The sequence below is a fragment of the Zosterops lateralis genome (genome assembly GCF_965231275.1).
Source record: "Zosterops lateralis genome assembly, chromosome: 20".
In the NCBI taxonomy this organism is placed as follows: domain Eukaryota; kingdom Metazoa; phylum Chordata; class Aves; order Passeriformes; family Zosteropidae; genus Zosterops; species Zosterops lateralis.
Window position 1 is genome coordinate 5,746,294 of NC_139780.1, and position 17,743 is coordinate 5,764,036.

Genomic DNA, 17,743 nt, shown 5'->3' on the forward strand with positions numbered 1-17,743 from the left:
CGGGGGCGGAGGCGGAGGGAGCTGTCAGCGCTCGCCAATAGGAACTCACGCCACTCTCCCCGCCCCTTCCCTTCCCGCTCCGCCGCGCTCGCCGCCGCATCCCCGAGCCGGGCGCGTTCCGATTGGTGCGGCGGCGAGGGATTCTCCACTCTGATTGGCTGGAATGGGAATGGAGGCAGTGTCTCCGCTTGGCCCCGCCCCCGAGCGGGGTGGGCTGCGGCGCGGGGGAAGGAGACGCTGCCCTTCCGCGGCCATGGCGCGCGGCGCGGGGAGAGGGCGCCGAGCGGGGTCGCGCGCCCCCCCCGCCGCGGTGAGTGGTGCCGCCCGCGCCCGCTCGCGCCGGCCGGGCCTGCCGGGCTGCACCATCGTCAATGGGGGGGGGAAGCAGAGGGGAGCGCCGGGCCGGGGACCCCCGGCTGAAGCCGGTCATGGGGGTGGGAGGCGCGGAGGGTGCGGGATTTCCGGGTGCGGGGACGGCGGGGATGCCTCCGGGGTGAATGAATGCAGGGCCCCGGGGATGCAGCAGGGGTGCGAGGCACCCGAGGGCGCAGGGGGGCTGCTCAGGGATGCGGGGGTGCTGCGGGGGATGCGGGAGCCCTTTCCGCAGGGCCCAGCGTGCTGCAGTGCAGGTGCAGGGGGTCCCGTGGGACGCTCCCCGCCAGGCCGGTGGGTTAAACCTCCAGCACCGGGTGCCCACGGCGGGCAGGGCTGGGGAGAGATGCCCGGACAGAGGGGCTGCCTTGGTACCTCGGCGCCTGCACGCCCTATCGCGGTACGGTAACCCCAGGCTGCTTTCCGTGCCGAAAATTCCTTGCACTTTGCTCTTCTCGTCTGTGCTGTGGCCAGGACGTTGTGTTTAACCTTGTGGGCAGAGCTCACGTCCGGTGTCCGGTCCCTGCGGGCTCCCGCTGCCCGGAGAACATTCCGCAAGGTGCTCCGGGGTGGGTGTCGGCTTTGTCACCCGCCTTCTGGGGTCACACTTCAGTTCCTTCTGTCCCTCTGTCCTTGACGGGAGCACATCCCCCCTGCCCAGCCCCGCTGGCAGCATTGAAACCTCCTGGGCAGAAAAAACTCCCTTTGGTTGGTGGCTCTTGAGCAGGGCTGTGATGCACAGGAAACTGTGCAAAAGCGGAGTTTTGGCAGCGAAAATGTGTGTAAGGTTATTTGGGATAATTGGGAGGTTTTTTATATGAGGACTGCAAACAAAATCCCTCCGACCACATGCAGCCAGGTCTGGTACACGTAGAAATCTCTGGGAGTTGTCAAATCCCAGGGTGCTGCTGCTGTGGAGCAGTTTGGGAATCTGTCCCCGTGGTTGGTAGGAAAGCACAGGAATTGTTGCTGCTGGTGAGAAGATATTTTGGATTTGCTGCTCCAAGTGACCTGATGTGTGTTTTGTGAAGTGCAGTGTAGGGAGGAGCAGGGCGTGTGCTCCCCTCACTCACCTGATTTTCCCCCTCTTCCTGCAGGACAAGGATTTTTGGATGAAGGCCAACTCCAGGACTCTCAGCCAGATGTCAGAGAAAAGTTGGATCCTTCCGTGAGCAGCTCACACAGCATCCACAAGTGCCCTTCCCCCGTGGCAGCTCCTGAAGGTGCCAAGATCCTGGTGCAGACATGGCATTTAGAAGGACAGAGGGAATGTCCATCATGCAGGCCTTGGCAATGACCGTGGCAGAGATCCCTGTGTTTGTTTACACGACGTTTGGGCAGGTACAAGGAGCAGGAAAGGTTTTCCTGTCACATTCCTTGGGCTGGCTCTGTGGGGTTGTCTGTGTGAGATGGAGGCACAGTGGGGTGGTCCCAGGGGACTTGGGCAGTTTGAGGGATTGCAGGAATTGCAAGGGGGAGTTGGGGGGGTGGAAGAGAGTTGTTCTGAGTGGGTTTGGGGAGGAGAGAAAAGCACTTCCCACATCCCTCCCTGGGAGAACACGCAGGTTCAATCTTTCTCTTCATCAAAGGTGCTAAAAAAAGACTTGTCTTTTAAAGAAGACTAATATCTTCCCCACTTGTAGTGATGCAGCACTTGGAGCAATAAAGCTCAGCTTCACGCCAGGGTTTCAGAGCTGAATTTGGGCAACCTGGATTGCATCTGTCCCGGGCTGTGTGCAGATTTTGCAGTGTGTTTTGGCAGTGAGGATCTGAGACCAAGTTCTCCAGGCCCTGTCAAAATGATGCTCCACAGTCTCTTTGCTGCTATGTCTTAGTCGTGTAGCAGGGGGCGTGTTTTATGGGTGGGAGGGTAAAGCCAAGGGGTTTAATGATTAACACTGTTTTTAAATTTTTATTTTTTTTAAAAAAGGGCAGCAGAATTGGATTTTCATTGTTGCTCTTCCATTTCTTTTGTGTTTAAAGTCTGTCTTCTCTCAGCTGCGGCTCTCTCCAGGCCTGCGCAAGGTGCTGTTTGCCACAGCCCTTGGGACGGTGGCCTTGGCTCTGGCAGCTCATCAGCTGAAGCGGCGCCGCCGCCGGAAGAAGCAAATTGCCCCGGACAAGTGCGGCTTTAAGCCGGGAGGGATCACGGTGCCCATCCTGCCAACAAGGAGGGTCTCCTCCGTGAAGAAAGGTTGGCCTTGTGAAAAAAGGGAAAAATCCCCAAAGAGGTTGTACAGGGAGCGATGGGAAGGTGTGGGGAGGGGAAAGCAAAGTCATCTGTGTAATGCTTCCATGTGGAATGAAGTGGGAATTTTGAAGTGCAGTGCCATGAGCATGGGGTTTGGGGAGCAAAGGGAGAGACTCTGAGCTCACAGTCCTCGGGAACAAAAGGTGTCCTGATGTTTTCCCTAGGTTTGCAGTTCTCATCTCCTTTCCTGTAGACAGAAATCACAGAATTCTGGGGTTCTGTAATATTAGCCTGTGGACCATTACCAGGCTGCCCCAACAATAACGACCCGGGCATGCAGTGACCTGGTTCTGCATTGATCTCGTGATGTCAGTGCTCAGCTGAGGGGAGGGGAGGGTGGCCTGAGCCAGGCTGGGCAGTTGCAAGTGTCCATCCAGCTCTGTGGTGACTCCCAGACTTTGGGCAGCTTCCTCACCTTCCTGTACTGATTTTAGGGGTAAGACTGACCCAGGCCTTCAGCAAAGCACTTTAGGAATTAAGCATTTGTTTGGTGAAACATTAAAATCAAGGGAGCAGCGTCCACATTCTGCCTGTTCTGAGGGAAGGTGGAGGAGTTTTTGCTTAATTATTTCCACTTGCCTCTTGCTGTCCATAAGCAGTGAATACACTCTTCAGCCTCAAATCTGCACTGACACCAGTCTCAGAGCAAAGCAGAGCAGACAGGAGATCTGTGGCTTGTTTCTAGGTATTGGATACTGCTTTGCCCATTCACAGTTACTCTGGACCAAGGTGATGTTCCCCTCCCTATTCCCTGCTGCAGTCACCTGGGCCTAAAATCCCATTTTTGTGTGACCTTCCCAACTGCAGGATACTCCAGCAGGGGAGTCCAGAGCCCTGGCAGCAAGAGCAATGACACGCTCAGCGGGATCTCCTCCATTGAGCCCAGCAAACATTCCAGTTCCTCCCACAGCCTCGCCTCGGTAAGGACCTTGTTGGCAGGGCTGGGAGATGTCAGTGCACGTCCCTGTCACGAGGTCACCAAGTCCTTGGGCTTGTGCTGGCCCGTGGAGCAGAACAGGTTGCAGTATAATTGTAGGGTGGATTCTGATGTTAACCTTGCATTGAGTGTCTGGAGTTCCCTGTGAGCAGCAGTTTTGTGTCACCAGGAGCTCCAGGGTTCCTTTGCCAGTTTTTTGGACAAGGAGGAGTCACAGGAGGGATTTCCCTGTGGGACATGGCCGTGACTCCTTGGAGCTCTCCATGACCCTCTCAAGGAGTTAGGCTGAGTTGTTTCTGGGTCTCCCAGCAATGAGGAGCTTGTTTGCTTCCCTCTAAGGTTGGGGTTTGGGTGGCCCAGCAGCCCCTCCCTCCTGTCCTGGGGCTGCTCACAGCTTGCTTTGTTCTTAAAACCAAATTAACTACCAAAATCTGATAGCTCTGTTCAGGAAACAGCACAGGATAAGAGCACAGCCTAGTCATTCTGTCTTCCCCAAAGCCAAAAACCAGCCTATGAGTACAGGTAATTCAGGCTTAACCAGGTGGGAGAAACCATCAGGGCTTATATCCACCTTTTGTGAGACCAAAACTGGAAGCATTTGTGTCTTCAGGACCTGTTTCACATCCCATTGCTCAGAGCAGGGGAGACACAGATGAACCTCTATGAGTTGCTGCAAAGCGCTCCCCTGTCGTTGCCTGGGCACAGAGGCTGCTTGGCAATGCTGGAGCAAGGAGAGGGAAAAATCATCCCTTTGACAGGAGCTGTCGGGTGCCAGTGCTCCTCAGCACATGCTGGTATTGCCGTTTTTAGTAGAGATAAAGCAGCAGGAGTTGCCAAAAGCCGTGCTGGCTGGAGCGTGTCTCCAGCAGACGGCAGTGCCGGCACGGTGCTGGGCAGGCACAGCATTCCCCGGAGAGCTGGGCTTTGATGGGATGTGTCCTGAGCACCGAACTGTGACCTGCTCTGGCCTCTTTCTCCTCCACAGGGATTCACATCTGTGTAATTCCCCCTTGGCTTCTCAGTTCACATAGGTGCTGTTGAGGTTTTGTATCACTGAAGTTCTACTTCTCTCTAAATAAACAGCAATCCATAAATACCCTTTTCCACTGCTGATGCCTGAGTGGGGATATCCCCACGGAGAGGCATCTGTTTCTGTACAGATGAGCTGACTCTGTACTTACAGGTTTTATATTACTTGGTGGGAAAAACAGCTCATCCTTTGCACAGCTGTAGGTTTTGCCTGTGCTCTCATTTGCTTCTTAGGCTCCTCTTTGCCATCCAGTAAGTAAATTGGCAGCGGTGAACTGATGATTTGCAATTTGGGATCTCAAGGTGATTTATTAACACTCCACAGGGATTGATCAGTGGAGGCAGGACAGGAGTTCAACTGTCAGCTGTTTATTGTAGCTTTTTTTTAGTACCAGGCTGATGTTTGGACATCCTTCTGTAAGCCACAGGAAAACACTAGTCATTGATAGTGTTGAATCCAGCAGTTTATTGGGTCAGACTTTAGAAGACATTGGTGCCCTGGTGTGAAATTGGACAAAGCTGAACTGACACTGCTGTGTGGATTGTCAAGCTCAGCCCTCCCAGGAGAGGGTCTGGTTGCAAAGAGAAGAGTGAGGATTCCCCTTGCCCTCTGGGGAATCCTCAGCTGTATTTTTTCTGGGAAACTGTTTCTTTTGTTTGGACTGTGCTTGCTTCCTTGCCACCTCCAGTGTTTTTTGTACAGGCAGCTGGGGCTGATATGAGCTTTCCATAAAAATCCTGGTGCCTTTGTAGCGATTGCTTTGGACCTTTCCTGAGCTGTTTCCTCCATCGATGCTCTCCTTTTAGTGCTCATCAATACAGGGGAACACAAGAGCAAACATGGGGAAGGAAAATGCCTTTTTGCTGAAGGCTGGTGGTGTTTGTCTGCAGCTTATCTCTAACCTTAAGAGAATTCAAAAGGCATTTGCTGCCCTCTGCTCCCTTCTTGCAGATGGTAGCAGTCAACTCCTCAAGTCCAATACCCCCAGGGATGTGGGATGGCCAGGCAATGGGAGATGCTGGAGCCATTGGTGATTCCAGTGCAGAAAGCCTCTATGTTCAAGGTAAGCAGGCACGAGGGTAACATTGTTCTGGGGAGGTTGTTTATCACTGTGAGAGCAAGAAGGGGATGAGAATTGACACAGAGAATCAGCAGCTCAATGTAGAGCTCTAACAGAAACTTCCCTTCCATTCTCAGTTTAAGCTCAAATACAAATCCTGTCTTCTCTTAAAAAAACCCACCTATTTTGTCAGTGAATAATTTACTTCCAAAATACTGCTCTTGAGCAACAGGAATCATCTTGTGCAGAGAACAGTGTTTTGGAAGTAACATGGATGATGCTTTAACCAGTTTGGGGATGTTCTCCTTCTAATCCAAAATAAACCATATTTAAACAGGAAAGAAATAGAATGAATTTGTTTATTCTTTCTGTTGGGGAGGGATTTCCCTCTTTGCTGGATTGTCTGAGTGAGCGAAGACTCATCCTGTATCTCTTTGTTCCTGAGTGCCCTGGGACACTCACAGCCATTATTTGGTTGGGTTTCCAGGCATGGAGCTGTTTGAGGAGGCCCTGCAGAAATGGGAACAGGCACTGAGCATCAGGCAGAGGGACAGTGCTTGTTCCAGCACCCCTGTGCCCTGGGACAGCAGGAAACAGCAGGAGAGTATGTCTGAGAACATTTCAGAGGTAGGTCCCCACATGCTGAAAGGCCAGCCTGGGTGCTGGAAGCAGTAAACAGTGGGAGGTTAAAAGGAGAGCAAATTAAGGGCAGAGTCAGGCCAGACTCTGTTTAAGAGCTGTCTGTATCTGCAGCTTCCTTATGCAATGGGAGTGGGTGTTTTTAATTTCTTTCTCTTTTTAATATGTCTCGCCCCCTCATTCCCCAGCGTTTCCATCCACTTTCCAGCCTTGTGTCACTCACTGTCACACGTGTCCTCCCGTGGCACAGCCTGTGGTGAGAAAAGGCTGTGATGAATGCAGCACTGCTTTGGCTGGCAGTGTTGTCTCTGTAACTTTTTCCATGCATTTAAAATGGAGATCTTGATGGTCACGGCCACTTCTGGGAGCTGAGTGGAGGGCAGAGCCCAGCTCTGTGTGTGTGGATGAGGAAAGCAGTGATAATTTGGTAGGAGCTGGATATGGCCCTGGTCCCTGCAGGGAGATGTGTACCTCACTCAGCCTCTGCAGCTACAAAAGCCAGATTTTAGGACAGCTCCTTGCTGTCTGGGGTTTGAGGACTGTGCAGGGAAGACCTGTGTTAAAGGAAATCTAAACTAGAATGGCTCAGTTACAGCCTGCTGTAACTCAGGACTGTGAAAGGAACTGAACTCCCAACTCTCCAGGAGTTCTCACTGGAAAAAAAGTGTTCCCAGCCTTTTGTAAACAGAGTCTGGTGTAGTACGAGGGACATTTGTCTTTTGTGCTGGATAATATTTATCCAAGTCAAATCTGGATTCTGTTGTTGTTGGCTCTCCTTGAAGGGCCTTGTAGTGTTTCTAAAACTGCCTGAAAACTAGTTGATTCATTATGAAAATAGATTTTGTGCTTCTTGTTAATGCTTCTGTCTTCTGGGTGAGATACTCATGCAAACATAGGGCCATGAAGGCAAGATGCTGTTTAAGTCTTATTTTTCCCACACCTTTTATTTTTCCTCATCCCCTTGTGTTGTTTACAGCAAATTTTGCTTATGCCCAGCACCTTAGTCTAAATATTCTGTTATCCAGTTCTGGATGTCTTGTTATATTCAACACAGGTTTCCTGATACGATTCCTCCTGGAAGTTAGGCTAAAGTCAAAAGGCAGGAGATTTAAGTGGCATATAACTTATTAAAATACCTGTTTTTCTGGATGGCAGGCTAAAATTCTTTAGTTCTTTCTTCCTTTTTTAACAGGAAAACAAAATGGTGAAGCTCAAGAGCCAGAGAGTTTGAGTAGGCTGTGTAGAAACTTCCCTCCCCGTGCATTATTAGCTGCATTATAGGATTAATGAGTCCTCTCTCTTTTTATTTTTAATCACTTAATCTGCAGACTGCAAATCTCATTTTTACTGAAAATTTCCTCCCTTATTTGTGCTGTCCAATCTATCTGTGCCCAGCTGGCTTACTGAGGGTGACATTTATGTGTGTTCCAGGAGGAGTCCCAGAAAAGGGAGTTTGCTGAGAAGCTGGAGTCCCTCTTGCACCGAGCCTACCACCTCCAAGAAGAGTTTGGCTCCTCGCTCCCATCAGACAGCGTGCTGCTGGATCTGGGTAGGGCACCTGGCTGTAGTAAAATGCCAATTTCCTGCCTGGTTTTATGTCCTTTCTGTTAGCCAGGTAAAGGAGGAGTGACAAAGTGGGAGTGGAAGAGAGCACAGGAGCTAAGAGGAATGTTGGACCATGAACTCCAACACATGAGGCTTCTTTCTCTCCCCCAGAGAAGACTTTGATGCTTCCCTTGGCAGATGGATCACTGCGGCTGCGGACGGATGATGAGGACAGCTCAGCTTCGGAGGATTCCTTCTTCTCTGCAGCAGAGGTGACTGAAGTGTCAGCTGTGTGTCACAGCCCAGTGGCTTGGAGGGAAGGCACAAAGGCAGCAGAGCCAAACACATCTTGGGAGAGGAAGATGATCAGACACAGAGCAACAACTCCCAGGCTGGGAGGTTCATGATGGATGTTAGGGAGAGATTTTAATGAGGGCGATGGTGCAAGCTTTTCCAACCAGCACTTCCATGTCGTCTTAGCTACTATAGAAAACAGGCCATATCAGCTAGGAAAGTGCTGTTATCTAATGTGAGATGGCGTGGTGGTGTATATTTTATGGAGTATTGAGCGGTGTTAGAGCTGAGACAGCTTTTGGTGAAAGAAGAAATATCTTTGCATGAAACAGTTGTCACTGACAAACTTTGCTGGCTGAAGATTCTCTCTAAGGCTCACCTTGTTTGTGTGCAGTTGCTTGTGTATTTGCAAATATTTAATGAGCTCATTTTGTTCTTCCCATCTCTCTTGTTACCTCTACAGCTCTTTGACTCTCTTCCGTTTGAGGAAATGCCATTCCACCTCTCCAAGCCAGTGGCAGCATATGAAGAAGCTCTGCAGTTGGTGAAAGAAGGGAAGGTTGCCTGCCGGACACTGAGGTGAAGAGCCAGCTGGACCTGTGGGACCTTGTGTCTCCTGGGGCACTGTGAACACATCATCTGCCTTTGAGCAGCCCCTTAACCAGAATAATACTTTGAGGTTGTAAAATCACAGCATCCTTCCTGCTGGTTTGGCCTTCTCAGGGAATTAACCCCAGATTTTAGGGACTTGCATGTTAAGAAAATTAGGAAATTAGTGATAGGAAATGTAACTGTTCTGGGGGACTGGCACAGTCCTGTACCAGCCTGGCAGAGGTGCTCTGTTCCCCCAGGGAGCTGGATAAAGAGAATGTGACTGTTTCTTTCTCCTATGCATAGACTGGGGATTTAGTTTTTTGTTTTTAGGAGACCATAGTTATAGGAACACCAACATCAGAACTAGAATTTACACAATTCTTCCCCTTTCCCTCTAGGACAGAGCTGCTTGGCTGCTACAGTGACCAGGATTTCCTGGCAAAGCTGCATTGTGTCAGGCAGGCATTCCAGGTGAGAATGGCTCCTGGCTCCCAGGTTTCAATGGCACATGGCTGCCACCAGCATGTTCCTGGGGAGCTCAGATTTGTTTCCTGGGTTCCAGCTTATTAAAGGTTAACAACACTGGTGTGTGCAGCATTGCACTGCTTCATGTCCTGTTCTTTTTTCACCCAACTCAGAATTTGAGGGTGTGTAGGAGCTCACAGGAGACAAATATTTGTGTTCACTTTGCAGGAGCTGCTGGAGGATGAAAGCAATCAGCTGTTTTTTGGGGAGGTTGGGAAGCAGATGGTGATAGGACTGATGACAAAAGCTGAAAAGGTAAGAAGTTTGTGAAATAACTAAACTATGTCTTGAGCACAGGGATACTTGTTCCCCCATCCCAACTCGGAGTTGGTCCAGTGTGTTGGAAGAAGAAAACTTCATCTGCATGCTGGGGACTACTGTGATGTTGATGTCAGCTCAAATCCAAGCATCAAACTTCTGTTTTGTTTCTCTGCTCTCCCAGAATCCCAAAGCTTTCCTGGAAAGCTACGAGGAGATGCTGCGTTATGCCTTGAAGCAAGAGACTTGGCCAACCACTCAGCAGGAGCTCGAGGGAAGAGGGGTTGGTAAAGACATTGTCTTTACAGAGTTGCAGAGGAGTTGAAAATAATCCTTGCCCAGAGACACTGTGGAATTCCCATCCCTGGAAGTGCTCAAGGCCAGGCTGGATGGGGCTTGAAGCAACCTGGTTTGGTTGGGAAGGTGTCTCTGCCCATGGCAGGGGATGGAACTGGATGGTTTTAAAGTACCTTACGAGCCAAACCACTGTAATTGAATTATAATACATATGTAGGAATGGCCCAGTAGTGAAAGACCTGCTGTTGAAATACGATTACATTGACTTCAGCTTGTTACATCTTCTTGCTTCAAACCAAAAGACCCCATCTCTCTTTTTAAAACCCGTTCCCTTTACAGACTGTTGTGCTCCCTGACAGGTGGTGTGCATGAGCTTCTTTGATATTGTGCTGGACTTCATCCTCATGGATGCCTTTGAGGACCTGGAGAACCCTCCCTCCTCCGTGCTGGCTGTGCTGCGCAACCGCTGGCTGTCCGACAGCTTCAAGGAGACAGTACGTGAGACAGGGAGTGCTGCTGGTGTGAGTGTGAGAGCAGTGCCAAGGCCAGAAAAGATCATAACCTCATCTTTCCTGGCTGAGCTGAATTCTCTCTTTATAAATGCCACCCTTTCCTGAAGCTCTGAACAACAGTCTTCTTGTGCATGGAAATTGTTTACGGGAAAGCTTTCCTTATTTTGAAAGCATCTGGTTGGCAACCAGACTTATGGCTCTAGGGGCCTTTATCAGTGATGCCATGGAGATGTTAAAAGATGACAGCACCTATTTTTATGAATGAGAATAAAAGGGCCAAAATGTAGGGAAAAATGTGTGGGTTTTAGCATGTGGCCCTTCATTCTTGGCAGTTCCTCAGCAGCCATTGAAGCTCAAATTGCAAAGCTTTCCTTTAGTCCTGCCCCCCCAGCTGTATTTTTAAGACTGATTAGTTTGATAGACTGAGAGTAAAATGGCACTTTGTAACAGCTGTCTGCTTACAGGGAATCATGGGCTATAGGGCAACTATGTCAGATCATATTAACAATCTTCAAAAACCCTTCGGCTTCTCTGGAATGGATCTGAAGTGGCTAAATCTGCTTCCAGTTAGCTTCAATTTTGTCATTTTAGAGTTGTTGGCTCAAAAGGGTGACTGCTTTGATGTTTTGATGACAATGTGTTGGTAAACTTTGGGGTTTTTTAAATAATCCCAGTGACTAATGGGCTCTCTGTGTTACTTGTAGGCTCTAGCAACTGCTTGCTGGTCAGTTCTGAAAGCAAAAAGGAGGCTTCTGATGGTAAGCAAAATTTATCAGAAGGGAAATAATCTAATGTATTTGAGGCTGAAAAGAGACCACACAGATCTTGAGAAAGTATGAAATCCTAAATGGTAGAAAACTGAACAGAGTCACATTCTTTGTGATGCTTTAGAGCCCTGGGGTCCTGCAATCACTGCTCCAGTGCTATGTCAGTATTTTACTGAGTCAGTCTGAGTTTATTCTCCCTTTTTCTTAACGTGAGGATTCAAACAACAGTGTTGCCTGTCTGTTATTCCCTCTCCCTGCTCACAATGCTGTAGGAATGGCCACAGACCCCAAGCAACAAGGGACTGCTCCTGAATTTATTTTCCTTGCTGGCAGCAAAATGGTTCAGGCACTGCCTCGCTCCCCAATGCTGATGCTAATTAGCCATTACCTGATGAGTTTCATTTAAATCTGTGACTTCCTAAAGTATCACAGTAGATGAGTTTATGGAGCAGGGGAACAGGAAGCCACAACTTTACAATCCCGGCTCTGAGACAGGGTCTGTGGCCTCTGGCAAGGTTTCAGCTCGATCCCACAGCCAGCTGGTATGACAGGGTTTGGCTCCTGAGATGGCACGGAGAGAAATGAGAGCACTGGAAGCTCTACTGGAGCTGTCATGCAGTAGCTCTGCCTTGGATATTTGCATGTCCTTTCCTGGCTTGGTCAGCAAATTATAAATAGAGGCTATAAAGGCTGGCTGGTGATTGCTTTTCATTTTCTTCTGTTCATTTTCCTCTTGAAATAGCAGTTTAGAAACATTAAGATGAAAAGCTCTAGTCATCCTTCAAGGGATCTGAATGATAAGTGTAGTTTTGCAAGAAGAGCTGTTCCAAATAGCTCTTAACTTGAGTTCCTGAAGCTTTCTGGTAGGGAAGTTGGTGGCTGATATGGAATAAGCTGCTAATTCTGTCTGAGAATGAAGACCAGCTAATTCTGTCCTTCCTTGTGACAGGTACCAGATGGCTTTATCTCTCATTTCTACTCCGTATCGGAGCATGTCAGTCCTGTTCTAGCCTTTGGTTTTCTGGGGCCCAAGCAGCAGCTATCTGAAGTCTGCAGTTTCTTCAAGGTAAGGTGGCTTTTCTGTACCTCATCTGTGTGGGACTCCTGTCTGCTGGCTTAAAGCTGCTGATGTGTGATGATACCAGCCACTAAGGGTGAAGGAGGTCTGAAGTTTTTCACTGAAGGAGTGATTAAATACTGGAATAGTCTGCCCAGGGAGATGGTGGAGTCACCATCCCTGCATGTGTTTAAAAGGAAACTGGATGTGGCACTTGATACCATGACCCAGTGAGGTGTTAGGGCTGGGTTGGACTCGATGATCTTGAAGGTCTCTTCCAACCTACACATTCTGTGATTCTGTGACTGTAAACTTCCTTCTTGTTGCAGCACCAGATCGTGCAGTATCTGAAGGACATGTTTGACTTTGACAACGTGAGGTACACGACAGTGCAGTTGCTGGCAGAGGACATTTTGCAGCTGTCACGGCGGCGCAGTGAGATCCTCTTGGGATACCTGGGCACCGAGAGTTCCCCGGAGATGAACGGCACTCTTCCTGGGGAAACTGAGCCACTGAAGGAGGAGCTCATCTGATGTTAGTGGGGGAAAACACTTTTGTACAAGGACCTTTTCCTCCCAGAGATGGATAAGACTACCTGCAAAGTGTGGCGGTGGAGGCAAGACTGTGTGAACACACAGCAATCTGGCGGGACCTTCTGCTTTTTGTAGCCAGTAGTGTTTGCTGGGATGGATCCAGGACCACTTGCCAACTTATGGTTTGAATCTCTTCTTTGTTCCACCTTCCTGTCATTATTATTCCTTTCAATGTTTCATGTATACATTGTGTCCTGAACTGCCCGGGCCCAGATTTTTGCCCAATTCTCTTGAATAGGGCAATATATGTACCTGTTTTGCCTTTGTGTTTTCTGGGAGGTGAATCCCTAACGTTTACGATTGTGTGTGGGAACAGGAATATTGTTGGTAAATTCTCCACTTGACCATTAGCTTCTCAAGGAGGCTTTGCTTGCTTTAGGATTTTTATTACTGTTCTTCTCTGCTGTGTTCCTACAGATTAATTACTGCTGATTTTTACCTTAAGTGTGTTAACACATGCAATGTGACTAGCAAAGATTTCTTTCCTGAGGAGGAAGAAAGAGTTCTTTAAAGCACTGAAGTAAAATGCAGACTTTTGTAAACAGTCTGAAGCTCTAGGGAAATTGGTCTGTTCCCTTGGTATTGCTGCTGTTTGCAGACCAGATGACGAGCTCTGTGGTCATCCTTGCTTAGGAGGTTGCTGAGGTCTATGTTTGCCCCTAAAGCAAAGGTTAGTGTGAGGAGCAGGGGGGATTTGCATTCTGCCTGTGCTTGCACAAAGTCTTTGACATCCATCAAAGTGCCTTGCTGGATTTCAGAATGAGCCAGCAGCAGTTTTTGCTGGGTAGGAGGTGTGGGGTGTGTACAAGCAGGGGTAAAGGGTAATAATGTGGTGCCTATTGCAGTTGTGCACAGGGTAGTGAGAAGTGTAGATGCCGGATGTGAGGTTATGTGTGTGGATATTTGGAGAGCTGGGATCAGACTTCTAGGGAGGAAATGACTCTTTACAGTCTGTCAGTTCTGGGTAATGATCAAATGTGTATGTGTGTATGGTAGTGCTTCTCAAATGCTGTGATCCTGACTGCCCAGCATCTGGAATCTGGCTGCTTTGGGATGTGAGCTGAGTTGGATACTCGTGTAGGACAGCAGCAGAGGAGTGTGCTGAACTTAGAGAATCATAAAAATCACAGAATAATAGAATATGCTGAGTTGGAAGGGACACATCAGGATTGAGTCCAACTTCTGTCTCTGTATGGGACACCCCAACATTCTGTTTGCTGAAGGAGTTGTCCAAACTTCTTGAACTCTGTCAGGCTTGGTGCTGTCACTGCTTCCCTGGGGAGCCTGTTCAGTGACCAGCCACCCTCTGGGTAGAAAACCTTTTCCTGATATCCAACCTAAACCTCTCCCGATTCAGCTTCATGCCTTTGACTTGAGGCAGTCCTGGCTTTTGTGTGAGGGTTTGCAATGATTTTCTGAGTCCTCTGTGAGGACAATGCCACAGCTAAAAGTAGAGATCTAGCCAGTGCCTTTTTCTGTTTCAGTCCCCATATAGGTCCAAGTCTAACCCTTGGAATGAGGAGGTCTTCAGGACTTCCACAAAAACATGAGCCTCACTGTTTTTGTTCCAGACTGAATAGTTACCCCTTGTGCCTGTGAAAGACACAAGGCTTACCCGGATGTATTTTTGCACGTGGAAAAAATACGTAAGAATCTGGAATTTCCATATGAGTGGAAAGTCAGTGCATGGGCTTGGAGAATACAAATGCTTTCTTCCTCTTCAGATATCTAGTGTGGATTCTGCTGGTAAAAGCAGGAAGGAAGTAAACAGAGAAAAAAGTAAACAGGAGGATGTAAAAGGAGCAGATAAATGTGCTGTGCCATGTATTTTAAGGACACCCTCCCTGAACAGGGAGGTGGGACCAGATGACCCACTGTGGTTCCTTCCAACCTGACCCATTCTGTGGTTTTGTGATTCCTTGAAATGCTCCTGAGATGTTTGCAGGGGGCTGTGTGTAGAGCACAGTAACATCTGGTGCTCTGTAAGCACATCAGACTGATGTGGCTTATCCTGGAAACCAGATTAATGCAATAAACAGGACAATGCTGAGGCAGAAATTAGGAGCAGCTGCCCCAAGTGAGGCTGCGTGGAATAAACTGTTATGAGAAGGATTTAAGAGACAGCAGTTGAAACTATGAATGGTCTCTGAGGTGTCTTGCTCCTGGCAGTGTGCAGGAAGAGAAGAAATGGAGGATGTTGTATTAGCATGACACACCTGCTACATGTAAACTGTGATTTGAAAGTATGGTATATTCTGAAAGCAAGTTACTTTGCCAAAAAAATAACGGTGATAGTGCTTTGTGCTCTTGTATGGCTGGTTTAGAAGAAAGTTACTTCAGCAGCTTTTGTACAGTGGTTAAAAAGATGCTAAAATGTGAAGATTAATATGAGATGGACTGTAATTCTAAAAAATCTGTGCTGTTAAATTCTCATTTTTAGTGTTGTTTTATGTGTATTTATTTACTATTTTGAGTGTCCTTGGCCTCAGTGCTTGGGCAGCCTGCCTGTTTTGTGTACAGACAAGAACACTGGCTGCTGACTTTGGGCTTTTGCAGGAGAGGATACTGAAACAGGGTCCCCCTGAAGCAAACACTAACTTGCACTGTGGCTTTTTAAGCTGAGAAATTGTAAATTCCTAATCAATCAAATGAAGAAAGACTGTTTTATTACAGCTTGATGCTTTTCCTTAGCCCTTATTAGCAAGTAGGTTACACAGCCCTCCCAGTGAAGGTAAAGAGGAATCTGCCACGGGAACATGCGCAGCCTGTTGAAGGTCAAGTTCTCCGCCTTTTCCCTCCAGTAGTGACTTGGTCCTGCACCAGCCAAGGGTGTTTGCCGAGACAAACTGGTTTTATCTTTACTGGGATGGATGTTAAACTTCTCTACACCTCCCCCTCACTTCATCGCTGCTTTTTGTTCCTCCCCAGTCCCAGTGTAGCTTGAGAGGAAAGGCAGAAAGGTGCCTGCAGCCTCTGAAGGGAACTTCAAGGATCAGCGGGTTGACAGGGGCTGTTCCTGTGGAAGAAGCTTTTCCTGGCCTAAGCAGTGGTGTCAGGGACTTGCTGTGTTCAAGTCCTTGGGATGTAGGGATCCACTGATCCCACCCAGAGCAGAGCCCCAAAGTCACCCCGAAGGTGACTCTCGTACTCACTTGTGTTGCAGGGTGGAATTAAAGGGTGTGATGGAACACCTGCCTGCCCTCTGGCTTCCTGAGATCCCTAGAAAATCCCTTCCCAGAATATTGTGTTTAGCAACGGAAATTCTTCAGCATTAGCAGCAGCTGTGTATTTGGGTAGAATCCCTTGAGATAAGACATTCGCTTTTTTTTAATGATGAACCCTTATTCTCAAGGGGTTAAATCATCCTGGGCTGACACTTGCAAGATTTTAACAGTGATGGGGATTTAAAGTGGCTTAGCAGCTATGAAATAAAATCCCTCAATATGTCTGATGCTTAAACAGAATTTAAAATATGCATGACTTTCATTTTTTTATGTGGAGGTTGTAACAAGCTTCATCAGAGGTTAAAGTACATCCCTGGTACTTTAATATGTATGTAGAGACTAAGCCAAATGGCTCTAGGAGGGTCTTTATGATCTTTTAAGCACATTAATAAAAAAAATACGAGGAAAAATCTGCCTTGTATCTACAAGATCAGTGTGGCTTTGAAGAGCATGACTTGTGTTGTCTCATACAGGGAGGTGGGAAAGCAGGATTTTATTTATCCCTCTTCAGTAGAACATTCCTCTGCCATATCTGAAACTAATGAATGTAAACTTGTGCCTATTTTTTTTTTCTTGATTTCCTAAAGGTGTAAAATTCTGTTCTTGTTTTTGCTTCTATCTTTTTTTTTTTTTTTTGCAGCTAATTTTTTAAAAATACCTTTAATCTTAGGATGTGGGCATTACAAGTAAAATAAAACTTTCCTTCATGATTGTGGCTTTTGTTCCTAAATTTCCTGGCAAAACATGCTAGAAACTCAGTCTTTGGTTTCTGATTTAGGTGACAGTTGTGGTGGCACGTCTGCTGCTAGTCATGGTATAAAACAGGGCTTGCTGTTCCTTGGGCTAAAATGAGGAACTGGAAAGGCTTAAATGTAAAGTTAAAGGGTTTGATTGCATGGGGAGTCTTCCTGGGTCTACTGACAAGTCCACAGATGAAGTGGGCTGTAAAGCAAACAAAACAACTCCCTGTACTTTGAGCTGTGGTTGGAAACTGTGGGATTTCATCTTTCAGATTTTTCTGTGGTGGTTTGGCTGTGTTGGGGTGTGGTGTGAGCAGGCTGTGATGAAGAGATAACAGAAATCCCAGTGAGGAGCAGAACCTCTTAACCATTGTCCAAGTTCCTGTAGCACTTACCAGCTCCCCAAACTCTGTGAAACCCAGACTAAAGCCTGTGGGTTGGTATCAGAGCCGCCTATCTGCTGAGCAAGGCATGGAAATAATCTCCTTGCTCTTCTGAAACATCTACAGTGGATTTAAATACTTTCATTCTCAAACGACAGAGAAACCAGACTGAATCAGATTGGCTGTTTCTTACACAGTGATTAAAATTTCATCCCTACGCTTAAAAATAAAGTAAAAATGAGTTTCTGTTAGCATTAATGCAAGCCTGTCATGAACTCAGATATATGCAAATGAAATGTTCGTGGATAGGAAAATTTTTGTCTCACGCCACACCCTGATCATTAGTTGAGAGAGTTAAAAGGAGTTTATCTCAGTTTCCATGGAGTCAGACTCCACAGTCATTACAGCTCCAGAGCAGCTCCAGCTCTTTGTGCTTTCTTGTGCTGAGGCACAGAGCAAAGGCTGCTCCGTGTATTGACACTTTTTTCTCCTGTTCAGGAAGGAGTGGGTGAATACAGCAATGAAGCCCACAATTTTCAGTACTTGTCATGGTACATAGAACAAATGTAATCCACTCTGCCAGCATAACTCTACATTGAATAGCTTGGAAAGGAGGAGATTTATTTAACTTGAATAATGAAAGGAGTAAATCACTCATGCTTCCT

General features: G+C 47.7%; 1 protein-coding gene across 3 annotated transcripts; it reads left to right on the top strand.

Annotated features, from left to right (window-relative positions):
* The first annotated feature begins 224 nt into the window (after window positions 1-224).
* Window positions 225-16,667, top strand: MIGA2 (mitoguardin 2). 3 transcript variants are annotated; one of them, XM_083875589.1, is made up of 16 exons: window positions 225-310; window positions 1,470-1,713; window positions 2,356-2,566; window positions 3,431-3,543; window positions 5,542-5,653; window positions 6,138-6,277; window positions 7,721-7,838; window positions 8,006-8,106; window positions 8,592-8,707; window positions 9,121-9,193; window positions 9,416-9,502; window positions 9,690-9,788; window positions 10,162-10,296; window positions 11,019-11,072; window positions 12,031-12,147; window positions 12,468-16,667. In XM_083875589.1, exons 2-16 carry the CDS (start codon window positions 1,618-1,620, stop codon window positions 12,669-12,671), a joined length of 1,776 nt encoding a protein of 591 aa, XP_083731715.1. In that variant the 5' UTR covers window positions 225-310; window positions 1,470-1,617; the 3' UTR covers window positions 12,672-16,667. The 3 variants fall into 3 exon arrangements, with proteins under 3 accessions (XP_083731715.1, XP_083731717.1, XP_083731716.1); XM_083875591.1 differs by having other exon boundaries at window positions 8,033-8,106; XM_083875590.1 differs by having other exon boundaries at window positions 2,371-2,566.
* Window positions 16,668-17,743: the final 1,076 nt, after the last annotated feature.

What these genes read in the sequence shown, in the direction of transcription:
- MIGA2 (XM_083875589.1), top strand. Translation starts at nt 1,618, where the DNA reads ATGGCATTTAGAAGGACAGAGGGAATGTCCATCATGCAGGCCTTGGCA. An exon ending in TGTCTGAGAACATTTCAGAG is followed by an intron (nt 6,278 to 7,720) that starts GTAGGTCCCCAC and finishes TGTGTGTTCCAG; the next exon opens with GAGGAGTCCCAGAAAAGGGA. An exon ending in CAGCGTGCTGCTGGATCTGG is followed by an intron (nt 7,839 to 8,005) that starts GTAGGGCACCTG and finishes TCTCTCCCCCAG; the next exon opens with AGAAGACTTTGATGCTTCCC.